Below are 13,315 nucleotides of genomic sequence, written 5' to 3'. Positions count from 1 at the left end.
GAATTCATTTAATTGTACAGTTCAAATCAGTACAAAATTCAACAAATGAAGCCTTAAATTCTATTTCAGATAGGTTTTTTAGGGTAATGGGTAGTGTAACAGCTTTCAGTGTAATGTAACAGATCACAGCTCTGGGGCTAGACTACCTGGGTTTGAATCCTATTTCCACCACTTACTAGCTGTGAAGATTTAGAAAAATTAATTTGACCTCTAAATCTCCATTTAATCATCTGTAAATGGAGAATAGTAGTAGTTCTATATCACAGATTGTTGTACCTGGTAAAGACAAAGCAATGGATGAATTTTAACTATCATTAAGATTATTTCAAAAAATATCCAAAAGGCATCATGTTAGTCTCCCTACTCATTGTTAGGATCATTAAACAGTTATATGTAAAACCAAGTGGAGGCTCACCAGTCTTAGGTCACATAAAACAAACCTCTTGATAATTAGGTAAAGGAAAAGGATAAGAAGGAAATCCTTTCTTCCGACACTAGCGTTAACTGAGACTAAGATTTTACCAATAACCTAAATATACACTTGACATTTACAGGTAAGACATTCTATTTAAACTTACATATTTCAACAAAGAATCCAGTGAAAAACATAATGTAACAGCAGCTTATTCTAAAACATTGACATAACCTGAAACATTGCTCTATGAGCAAAATACATACTTCTGAGGTGATCTGTTATCAACTTCAGCTTTCAGTCGTAAATTCTCCCTCACCAGGCCACTATTTTCCAATTTCAATTTTTTATTTGCCTTAAAAAAAAAAAAGTGTTGAAAATAATTAAGCACAAGTTAAAAACAAATGTGTAAAAATTATGACATGAGCCATCTGTATTTTTTAGAGCAACAGTATGAGAAAACTGAATACTAGAGCATGTCTTCAGAAACTTAAAATCACCATTGGGAATGACTTGGGAAACTGAACACGATCACGCATTTTTAATCCAAATTCCCCAAGCACTTTGCAAATCTTCTATCCAGGGAAACAAACAGAGCTATGTTAGTTAGCTTAGAGTCGTTAAGGGACTAAACTAACGACATTTTTTTTTTTCCTTTTTCACGTAACTGAATACTCTAAGCATGGTAACAATATACCACATGCAATTATTCACAAAACTAATGGTTAAGTATCTTGCACTATGAGATTGATTTTTGGTTGCTATTTAAAAAGTTTTTAGTGATAGCATATCTAATATTGTTAAACTACTTGCCTACTTTCTTCAAAATGGCTTTCCCAAATGCTCTGGCTCACAACTTCTTGGATCAATATTTTCTAATAAATTGTATGGATTCTCTTTTGATTTTTTTTTTAATCCCAAGTATAATTTCCTTTTTTGAGTTGCATGATACCTAAAAACTGCCTGACAAAATATTTATTGCTAGAAAATCTAGAGGCTCAGTATTGATCCAGGGCAGCCCCAAAAGTAGAGTGTCTGTTGTAGAATCTTCTTAAAAGTGACTTCTTTTAAATCCGCTAGTCACTGTGTTTCTGAATTCCAACAAAAAATAAGACTCCACAGGCTAGGAACCAATCTCACTAACCTAGCAAGAGAAATTAATTCTCTCACTATTAACATTCAATGTGTCAGAACAACTGTCAACAAAAAGGTTTAAACTAAGAAAATCTGAAAACAGATTTTAAAAATCTGACCAATAATTTCTAGAATTTTTGACTATATTACTTGCCCATCCACACACAAATGCCCCAAGAGGGTGACAAGAGAAGCAGGACAGACAACACTCTTTTGAACACCAAGCTTAACTCTCTCAGATGTAAACAGGTTCCATTTGGATTCTGAGTACCTGCTTATCTTCATGGATGCAAACCAACCAGGACTATGGAGAGTTAATTCTTTAAGTGACTGATAAACACCATTACTGCCCCTCTGAAGACATAGGAAAGGTAATATACTTCCTCATACACACACACACACACACACACACACACACAATGAATTAAGCCCTCAAGCATAGCACTGTAAGAGGAGGCACTTAGTGAATGCTTTTTGATGATGAATGACAAGCTTAAATTAGAACCTCATTTGATTTCTTTTCCCTATCCCCCTTGACAAGGTCTCTCACCAGTCCTGAGGCTTTCTAAGATGCTCTTTATAGGCTGGCTAACCCTCAATTATCAGAGATATTTTCAAGTTCAGGAGAACTGGATGGGTAAAATTACAAAGGGGAGAGTTCTGCCTATTTGTTGCACCTAAAAGAGTAATAAAGACTTCAGCTAACTATTATACTTTGCAATCTCAACACTGGCTTCATAATGGTTCAAAACTCACTGTCTTGGAAACATGAGGAAAAAAGTCCATTTCACTCAATCTAGGTAGTCCTTTATTCTGAATCTTCAGAATTCCTATATTCCTATATTTGTTTTATAGTATGCTGTTATTTTGTAAAGTTTTGCCTCTGTAGTCCATGTTTTTTTAGTTTATGTTCCAGTTTATTGCCTAGTTCTACCTAATTCCTTCACTAGGTATCCAAAATGGGCTTTTCAAGTATCCCAAATGATTGTGAAGTCTCAAGATGGCTTTGGGTATCGAATTTAACACATGATCTTTAAAAGAACAAAGAAAAACTGTACTTTATGTACTTTTCTTTTACATACATCCCTTATACCACTCTTTTTTTTTCCTTATACCACTTTTATAAGCTCAGAGTAGAGTTTTCATACATATCTTCATGCTCTAAGAAGCATTTATTGCCAAATATTTTAATGAAATTCAATAATATAAAAGAGACCATACAGAAATTACTGATAGATCAAGAAGGAAAGTTGATGAGGACACGGCTGATTGATAACACTGTGACTTCTCAGCTAGCTTTCCTTTTCATGTCCTCTTCCCTTCACAAACACACACGGAAATGGAGGCCACTATAAACCAGAGAACAATACGCTTCCCCTAGACTTGTAGCAAACTCAGTGCAATTACATCCATAGTTTCTTTTTTCTCTGAAAGCACTATGTTCCCAACTTTCTCTCATCTTGGCCTTCTCTGAGCCCAAATGGCATTTATTTTATACGTGGGTATGCAATTTGACTTAGTATTCACACTAAGTTGTAGATAATTCTCTGCTACTTAATCTCACTGAGTATCAGAGAGCCGGTATGTGGCAGCATATCTCTAAAATATCATGTCGGGCATTAATGATTTCGGGAGGTGCAATTCAGTAGTTCAGCACAGTAACAGTATTTTAAGAGAATGCAGATAGGTTGAATAGGGGGCTGTGAACCTGGATACCACAAACCCATCTCTGTTCAGCACAACAGGCCTCCACTGTGGATAAACCTGAAGCCAAGACAAAAAGGCTAGTCCCTCTAGCCAGCACAGCTCTTCATCACTTCATTACCTCTAACGCTGATGCCATGGAATTCATCTCCTTTCCTAGATTGGAAAATCCTAGAGGTTTGCCCTTTTCCTCTATGCTTTCTCTATCTTCTTGCCTGGATGAAGAATAACTGAAAAAATTAAACTGCCTCTCAGCCACAATATTCTTTCGCATGGAGTAGTCTAAAGCCATCACTCACAGTTCTCTTGGTATTAGTAAGTCTTTAACTATTTACAATATTAAAACATCAGAGAAAGGGAGTGCTAGAAAAAAGATGGTCCAAACCTTTCATTTTATAGGTAGGGAAACAGACAGTTCTGTCTTTATGCATACATGGCAGTTACTGACATAAGCTTTTAAAAAAAAGGAAGCCAAATCACAAAGAGGGGAAACAAAAACATAACCTTTAAACTGATGTCGTTATTCCACAAGAAGATGTAAATTCATACAGAGGCACTACAAAGTCTCCAATTACAGTCTCCAATTACAAATGGGACCACCTGATATTTCTTGGCAGCTATTAAGATTTAAGGAGAAAAAGTTTTCTTATTGTTTATAAATGCTCATCCAGGGATTTGTCCTTTCTCCCCAAATCATCTAAAGGATGACTCAAAATAGTATGGCTATTTATTCTTTTGAGGGTACTTAAAATACTACAGAATTTTAAACACAACCACAACTTACCTCTTTTAGCTTATCGACATCATCTTTTACTTTTTCATAGATTTCATTAGCTGTTCTAAGCTTTTTCTTCCACTCTGCTACAGTTTCTGGGTCAATTTTACTTGGAGTATCTGCAACTGGAAGTTTATCTTCATTTTGGTTGCCCTGCATCAAGGTTAAAGGATCCAGGATAGTCTTGATCTGTGATTCCAAGCTGAGATTTTTACTCTTAAGCTCATCTACCTCTTTCTGCAGACAGTCTATTTCATCCTGAAAAAGCATTGCATAGCCATCAGGTAGACACAGACACTGAACACATACCCATGCTAGACTGAAGTCAACGTGTCTGTAAAATGTACATCCAAAATCCTGTAGATACATAGATTCTTTATGCATCGGAATAACTCTGTAGACAGAAAGTCACATACAGCTGAAATTCTCAAAATGTATTTTGACTGATAAAAATTGGCATCTCTATTGCTTTTAATTCAATGATCGTTCATGATTAAAAAAATGAAAATATCAAATCTTTAATTCCATTTTAAATATTCAGAAAATATGAAAAGTCACATGAATTCAACAAAGAAGTAGATTCCTCAGAAAAAAATTCTGAGGCATGTTTAATTCCTTTACTAAGGGGCATTTAAAAATACCATTTTGATCAAGGAAATCTGCAGTTTTGGCTGATGTCTCTCTTTTGCTTTATATAGAAGTAAAACTATATACCATGTCCTTTCACTTTCCATGTCAGAATAATACCTGTAATTTTGAACTCTTCTACATTCTAGCTCTTTAACTACTACTGTGACTATTTCAAATATTAGTTTTCCCATGTAGAACCACCTTGAATCCAGCAACAAAACATTTGGGGCTATAACTCTCTTCTGTGATACCATTTATTCATCTATAATGGATATTTCACCTTAAACTAAAATTGTTAGGAATTCTGTTCTCAGAAAATAAACTTCAACATTCCAGCAATCTCCTAAAGCATTAATTTGATTAGCAACTAGTGTGATAAATATTCATTACATAAATAAGGATACATTTTAGAGTTAACACAGAATTATTTATTATTTTAAATTACAATATGTTTTGAGTTAAATGGCATCATAAAATGAGAAAAGGGCTTTACTTGTTTGAATAAATTAGTGAATAAATAAGTATAAATAAGAAAACACACATGAATGAACATTTATTCAGTCATTTATCTATGCCCTGTTTTATTTCAAAAAATTTTTGAAGCAGCTGAACTGGTTTCCAATTATGTAGTGTAATTTAAAGATATTTTGTGTCAAAGGAAGAGAGCAATATTATCCCCCATTTAGTCAATATAAAATGACAACTGGACTTAATGTTTATTCAAAAGTATGTATATCCATTAGCATGAAGCTAATTTATAAAAAATTCTATCACCATGTCAAATCACCTGCATGTCAAATCACATACAGAAAACAACTGCATGATCTCACATACATGTGGAATCTAAGAGAGTCAAACACATAAAAGCAGAGTTAAACAGTGGTTACCAAGCATGGAAGGTGGGGAAAATGGGGAGATGGTTCAAGGGGTACAGAGTTGCAGCTAGAGATAGTCTAGAGACCTACTATATAGCAATGATGACTATACGTAATAATATTGTACGTCTACTGGACACTGCTGAGTAGATTTCAGGTGCCCTCACTGACCCCCCCTCCACACATACACAGTAACTATGTGAGATGGCTATGCTAATTAGTTTGACCGAAGTCATCACTTCACCATGTATATGTCTATCAAAACATGTTGTACACCTTAAATATACACCTTAATTTTTTTAAAACATGTTTTAAAAATTCAACAAACTTTTAAAAAATGTTTTTTAAAACATGCAAAAAAAAAAAAAAACAATTAAGCAATAGCATATCTCAAACCAAAATCTCTTTGTCAGAAGCTGACATAAGTATATTTTCTTTACCAGTACTTATCAGACTTATAATTAGCAGTGAATTTACAAGTAGAAACAAACACAGAATGAAGGTTATAGTACTTGTTTGCATTCATAACACCTCATGGGGTTGGAAGACTGACTTCTACATGAGAATTTCCTTTATCTCCCAACTTCTTGATGGAGCAACTTAAAAAATGATGTTTCTCACATATATACGGAATTTAGAAAGATGGTAACGATAACCCTATATGCAAAACAGAAAAAGAGACACAGATGTACAGAACAGACTTTTGGACTCTGTGGGAGAAGGCGAGGGTGGGATGTTTCGAGAGAACAGCATCAAAACATGTATATTATCTAGGGTGAAACAGATCACCAGCCCAGGCTGGATGCATGAGACAAGTGCTCAGGCCTGGTGCACTGGGAAGACCCAGAGGGATCGGGTGGAGAGGGAGGTGGGAGGGGGGATCGGGATGGGGAATACATGTAAATCCATGGCTGATTCATGTCAATGCATGACAAAAACCACTACAATATTGTAAAGTAATTAGCCTCCAACTAATAAAAATAAATAGAAAAATAAAATATACAGAAAAGAAAAAAAATGATGTTTCTGTTGAGGACAAATTTAAAATTAAAAGCAAGAAAAAGTTTCCATATTTGAAACAGGAAAGAAAAAAAGAATTCATCAAATAAGATATTTTTAAACTGGCATTTAAGATTTCATTGGATACTTACTCTAAGAAGTCCAGATTGATAGCTCAGTTTTACCTAGAATTCAATGCTGTCATCATTTAATGTTTTACTTAGTATTTACCTCATATTCTTTGTGGAGTAATTCAAGTCTAGTTTTCCGAAGATGCTTCCTGACTGTATGGCTTAGCATAGGCTCACTTTCACTTGTTCCTCCTATAGGGACCAAAAAAAAAAAAAATCTAACCTTTCATTCTGATTTGGGTAGAATGAAAATTAAAATGAACCCTTTCCTTATTGTTCTATGTAGTTCTCTAGCCTAATTCCTCTCCTTTTTCTTACATCCACTTGTGCTGCCATCCTTTTCTATACTTCAATTCTGAGAAAAAATAAGTAACACCATCAGAAATACCTTCAGTAAAATATCATGTTATGTTTACTTACCTGTGTATCTTACTAAACTCAATGAAGGCAAAGGCTATATTTTATTAACTCATTTGGACTATTGCAAATTTTGAATACCAGACAACTGTTAATGATAAAATCAGTGATTACATCTAACCAATAAGCTGTATAATTAAAATATTATGTGTTGTATAAATCAATATTATCTATATATAATTATCAAATATATTATCTTTATATATTATAATATATATTATTGTAACTAATGTATTCAAATATATAAAGTTACTAGTAACACAACTGAAAAGATGAATGTGTCTTTTCATTGACTAACCACCCAGTTATGATGGATTATAAATCACAGCATTAATTGTATGCCCACAATAACTCACATATACACACTCAAAATGTATTCTTCCTGAGAGCTCTTCACTTATCCTGTGGTTACCTTCTTTGTACTTCTTAGCATCATGATAACAAAGGCATTTATAAATGTTCTTTTTCAGGGGACTCCATCCAAATGCAAGGAAGGATGAACCATTTTACTTCAGAGAAATTATGAAATATCACTTAGATACAAATGAATGAAGAAAGAAGGGATGTGAAAAGAAGCTGGGAAAAAACATTTAAATTATTTTAATCAACAAAGCTCATAGTCTGCAAGGAAAGACCTGACTCCTGGTAAAGATCAGTGCAGATAAAAAATTAGAGGCCGAGAGATTAACACTCCAGTTTGTAGCACAGCAGAGAAATATTCCTTTATAAGACTTCAGCCAGGTACCCAAGAGAGAAACCTTGGAGCCACCTCTGATTCACTTTCAGATCATTTAGTTTCAAAGTTCCAATGGTGGTTCTTTCGTTCTAGCATATATATCTTCCTTTCTATTGTAAAAATTTTATCTAAGTCCATTTTCCCTAACTTGGGACTATTACGAAGATGAAAGGTTTTTCCCCTATGATTCATGCTATCATCAATTCACTTTCAATTTTTCCTAAAACAGAAACAAAAATCATTTTAACAATCTAAAAGAAACAACACTATAAAATCTCTTTAAATGGTTCATTTTCCAAGAATCTTCCAGCTCAAGTTTTATCCCTGCCACCTTCCCCCCACCCCACTTTACCTATGTGACTATAGCACTGAATGCTCTTTTTCATACCCTTAATCCAGATTCACATTCTCCCTCACCTGGGCAAGAGTCTGACCTACTCATGTCCTGTTTCTCCCCTGGAGCCCAAGCTATGTATCATCACCTGAGTAACATTCCTAGCACACTTTGGATTATGCCCACCTTACCCTTCTCACCCATACAGCAACTCCCTGATTTAGTCTGTCACTCAAGATGCTCTGTGCTAAAGTCTTAATTTACCTTTTCAGTCTTATTTCAACAGTCAGACCCAACTAGACTTTCCTGTTTCCCAACTGCAGTGAATGCTGCTCCCTCTACAAGAAATGGCCTCTCTCACCTCCACCAACTGAAAATTTATCTATCCTTAAATCTTAGAGGCTACTGATTCATGAATCCCTTCTCCATGTTCCCAGCTGAACTAGCTTGTTTGAACTCTGTGGGCCTTTTTGTTTGTCTGCTTTTTAAGCTGTTGGCTGAAGTTAGGAACTGGTGCACCCAAATAAATAAATAAAAAATTTTTTTTTTAAATCTTCATCCACATGGACAGCCTCTACCAGAATCAAAGTTCCAGAAGGCTTTGCAATTTCTCACAGTGCTTCATGCTCCTCAGTTGCTCCACTTATATAGGTTATGCCAAATGATCAATCCACCCAGTATGATACTGGCAAAATAACACCACCAAAAGTTGTCTATTTCAGTCTTCCTCCAAACAGACACTATTTAAACACTGTTTTAAATTAGTTTCTATGTGTTTTTACAATAGACCCTTACCAATAATTTCTTTGCAAGGATTTTCAGGAGTGATGGGGACTCTGCAGGCTGGACATTGGCTATTATTCTTCAACCACAAGTCGATACAAACTGAACAAAATACATGGTTGTTGATGCATATGACAGGTTGGCGTACCTTTGAAAAAAGAAACACTACTTTTAGTACAGGGCAACAGTCATAATCAGAATCTCAACAGGTTTAGCTTAGGGCAAACATCGCTTCTCTAGAGTACAGCGGTAGGTGCTTTAAGAGGACATATCTAGTATTCATAAAAACACTGCTTCTGCTACCACAGTTTCTTACACACGTGTAACAGTTACTAGCTTAGATATCTGGTCATAGAGATGGAAACTTTTGATACATTAAGAAATGGTTTTATTTTGTTCCAAATCACACTTACTGCCAAAGAAAAAATGCATTTTGTTCCATTAAGGCTGGGGCAATAATTTTTCTTCAACTATTCTAGTCAAGGATTATAAAATGTCAGATCTAGAAGGTTCTTTGAAGATTATTTAGTCCAGTCATCCATATGATGCTTGAAATCCTGCCCTCAATTCATTCCACTATATTACAGAACAATAGCAATCAACAATTTAGCACTGACGTCTTCCAAGAATGCCCTCAAAACCTAGAGGCACAAAAGTTAAAACAACCCTAAAAGACATGACATACACTCAAGTGGTTTACAATCTAAATAGCAAACAATGCTGACAGAAATACTGACGGACATCAAATAAATAAATCTTTGACTCAATGTAATCAAGTACAAATACTTTACATTTATAGTGTCTCATATTTCACAATGAGTTTTCCATGCATATCCTCTCTCTCTAATCCTGAAAGATAAACAGTAAATATACTTTACAAATAAGGAAACCAAGGTGAAGAGATCAGGTGGCTTGCTCGGGGTTAACGATGTGTTTCGTTTTGGCTGTGTGTAGCTGTTGTATCAGAGAGAAAATAGAAGAAAGAAGCTGATTTAGTTTTCTACCTGACTTTATACATTTGTTTACATATTTCTTATAAATCTGTACTTATCTCCCCTTTTAGAATGGAAACTCTGGAAGAGCAATAACTTCCTTCATCTCATTCACTTCTGAATCTCTAGTACCTAGGGACAGCCTAGTACACAGTAGGTACTCTAAAGGTTTGTTGAATAAAGTAATTGCTATTAAGACAGTATTTAAAATTCCACATATTGGGGAACTTGCCAGAGGGAATAATGACTGAATATTCTTCAAACAGCACAAATGTAACAAGATAAAACAAAATTAGAAAAGGACACAGAAACGCTTAGGGTTTCACTTTATTTATGTGGTATTTTTACCGTGGGACTCAAAATACTTTATAGCCATTTTCAATATTTTGTTCTAATAATAAAAACACTACCACTGTAGAGTCCATCTGCATTAGGGACTAGAAGATCAAGGGAAAGTGGAATGAGGAGAAGGAGAAGGAAAGGCAGAACCACCACAAACCACTTTTCACAAACACTGATGCTGCTCTATTTGCCTCAGAAGGATACTGAGTATCTTGCCCACTAGTTTGAAAGGGGTCCCAACCCTCAAAGAAATCACAAATGCACAACGATCCATGCCAGGCAGGTAGTCATTTTAAGTCTCCCTGCAAAGAGCTCTCTGGGTCTAGTTTGGCTTTCCAAACATTCAGATGCTCCCATGATTCTGAACACTAACAGAAGAAAACTAAACAGAGCAGATAACTCTGCACAGATTTAGACTTCCTCTTGTAGAAATACCAATTCTAATTCATTGAGTTCAACTGATTTGATAGGGCTGATTAAAACACAGACAGACAGACTTTCAAACAAAGTAAGACCATGAAGCACAGCACTCCTTCCAAAGCGCTCCTACCAACAACAAGGAGTGAGTCCTCGTCTGGGAGGTACTCCTGGTCAGAGTCTCAAAAGGCAGACAAACCTGAACTCTCTCTGAAGGTTAGTTTTTTCTAAAAATTCATCTGTTTCTGAAGTCCAGACCATAACACATTCAAGGGTGTTTTAATCTTATCCCTAAGTCAGGAAATGTTTTCAGAACAAAAAATTCTCAAAGGAAGTACCAGGAAGATACTACTATGCCTATCCGGTAGCTTCCCCAAACACAGGCACACAGACACACACACACACTCCACATTCCTATAAGGGTCCTGGCTGGATATGTACCCCCAAATTAAGATGGCTAGTTAACAGTTATCTCCTTGAACTTTTAGGGCAGTGAGTTTATTTCTGTTTTTAGTCATTAACTCATCTGAAAATGGATGAAAGTCAAAGGTGAAAACATAAACTGTGCATACTAAGGGGATTCAAAACACTCTTCCACTCCATATTAGATGGCATTTTCTAATCGGTATTTTCTAAGTAAATGCTCTCATAACAAAGATTAAATATCTCCCCAAACTAAAAACTTCCCTGGTAGCTCAGCTGGTAAAGAATCCATCTGTAATGCAGGAGACCCTGGTTTGATTCCTGGGTCGGGAAGATCTGTCGGAGAAGAGACAGGCTACCCACTCCAGTATTCTTGGGCTTCCCTGGTGGCTCAGCTGGTAAAGAATCCACCTGCAGTGTGGGAGACTTGGGTTCAATCCCTGGATTGGGAAGAAGCCCTGGAGAAGAGAACAGCTACCCAGTATTCTGGCCTGGAGAATTCCATGGACAGAGGAGCCTAGCAGGCTATATACCATGGGTCGCAAAGAGTCAAGACACAACTGAGCAACTTTCACTGCAAAAAAGGCCTCACACCATAGTGGAAATCAAGAATTCTGCTTTGGTCTGTTAAGTTTGTGATACCAACCTGGCTTTTAAATGGACAAGGCAAGGTCTGAGGATCAGTGGCATAAAAGACGGCATTTAAAGGCATAGCACTGGAGAAGATCCCCTGCATGGGCAGAACAGTATACATTCCAGCACACAGAGGAAGGGGAGGAGCAACTGGAAAGGGGAAATGAGGGCGGGCCTGTGTGGGAGGACAGGTGTGTCCTTCCTTGGTGTCACACAAGGAAGTTTGTCAAGAGTGGTCACGCATGTCAAATGTTGAAGAGAGACTGAATTTGATGAGGACAGAGAAGTGACTACAGGATTTAACTGCATGGAAGTCACTGTGGTCTGTAATTGACAAGCACTGTTTCCAGTGAATAGTGGGGATGAAAACTTGATTCGAGAGTGCAAGACAAGGAAAAGTGAAGAAATGAAGACAGAGACTACAGGCAGGTCATCTTTCATGTTTTGCTGTAAAGGAGAGAGGACGAAATGTGACCGCAGAAAGGAATGATAATGCGGATGGTACAGTAAAAAAGCAGGTATTAGTTAATGATGCAGGAAGACAGGGAGGGATCAACGTTGTTGTTGTTGTTAACAGCAACGTTGTTAAGCAGTCAAGAGGGGAATGAGATCCAAAGCACAAGCAGGGAGATTGTGGCTCATATGGAGTGAGAAGCTACCTTTCAATTTAACAAAAGGGAAGAAAGACCAAGGCTATAAGAACAGACACAAAGAGGATGGAAGATCTGTTGATGGAAAGATGAGAGAACTCAACTACTTTTACTTTGTCATCAAATAGGAGGTGAGGTTACCAGCTGCAAGTGGGAAGCAGGGAGGAATATCAACTGGAGAAAATAGACTAAAGCAATTATTTTGAAAGGGAAGAAAGTACATTCACTAGGGTCATGCATGGAGCAGGATGGTCAAACGCTGCTGAGTCTGTGGGTGTCAACGATGACATGAAAAGGCTGAAGTAACACTGGAGGAGTCGGTGTGATGAGAAGAGGAGCGGAAAGTGAGATGCTCACAATCAAATCACAGGAAGTGGTCCAGCTGCTTTCCCTAAAGTCTTGTCCTGGGACATCTTACCTGACAAGGTTCTATCTGTTCTCAATCTCATGTATTACACAGTGTCACCATCTTTTCCACAGTAATAGTTCCTGAGAAGCCTCTGTAGCTGGATCTCAGTAAGTGGCAGAGCTTAGGCTTCAAAAGAAACCTGGGGCCGACTCCAGCTCTACTACTTATTGAGCTGTTTGACTTTGGATTAGCCCGTTAAACAATGGCATCAGTTTCCTGTTCTGAAATATATGGTTTAACCTAGTGCACTTTTCATTCAGCTGTTGTTTAAGATTTAATAATATAAACATGTAAGCACAGAGACTTCCACTTAGCAATTCCTCAAGAGAAAAGAAAGAAAAGGAAAAGAAAAGAGAGAAGGGTGGCGGGAGGGAGACAAGGACTATAGTCACATACCCAGAAGCCAACTCCATGTAGGGATCTTAAAGCTGCCCCGACCACAGTATGCCCAAAGACAAGCCCAGCCTCCACACATTCACCCCGCTCCTGTACTCCCTCTTGTCTAAGTTAATGGCATCT

At 36.7% G+C, this 13,315-nt stretch overlaps 1 protein-coding gene across 3 annotated transcripts in view; it reads right to left on the bottom strand.

The window, feature by feature from the left end:
- The window catches only part of OBI1 (ORC ubiquitin ligase 1), a 40,043-nt gene that overhangs the window by 18,506 nt on the left and 8,222 nt on the right, over positions 1-13,315 (bottom strand). The window contains exons 2-6 of one of the 3 annotated variants that reach the window (XM_043478009.1): positions 9,809-9,884; positions 8,943-9,078; positions 6,761-6,852; positions 4,035-4,283; positions 679-767 (exon numbers count right to left, since the gene is read on the bottom strand). In XM_043478009.1, coding sequence (XP_043333944.1) covers positions 679-767; positions 4,035-4,283; positions 6,761-6,852; positions 8,943-9,078; positions 9,809-9,884 — 642 coding nt within the window. Of the gene's footprint in view, positions 1-678; positions 768-4,034; positions 4,284-6,760; positions 6,853-8,942; positions 9,079-9,721; positions 9,741-9,808; positions 9,885-13,315 lie in introns of those variants that run through there. The other 2 variants (XM_043478011.1, XM_043478010.1) reach the window with 2 other exon arrangements.

Source organism: Cervus canadensis, chromosome 9 (genome assembly GCF_019320065.1).
Source record: "Cervus canadensis isolate Bull #8, Minnesota chromosome 9, ASM1932006v1, whole genome shotgun sequence".
Taxonomy (NCBI): domain Eukaryota; kingdom Metazoa; phylum Chordata; class Mammalia; order Artiodactyla; family Cervidae; genus Cervus; species Cervus canadensis.
This window is presented reverse-complemented; position numbering and strand designations above follow the sequence as displayed.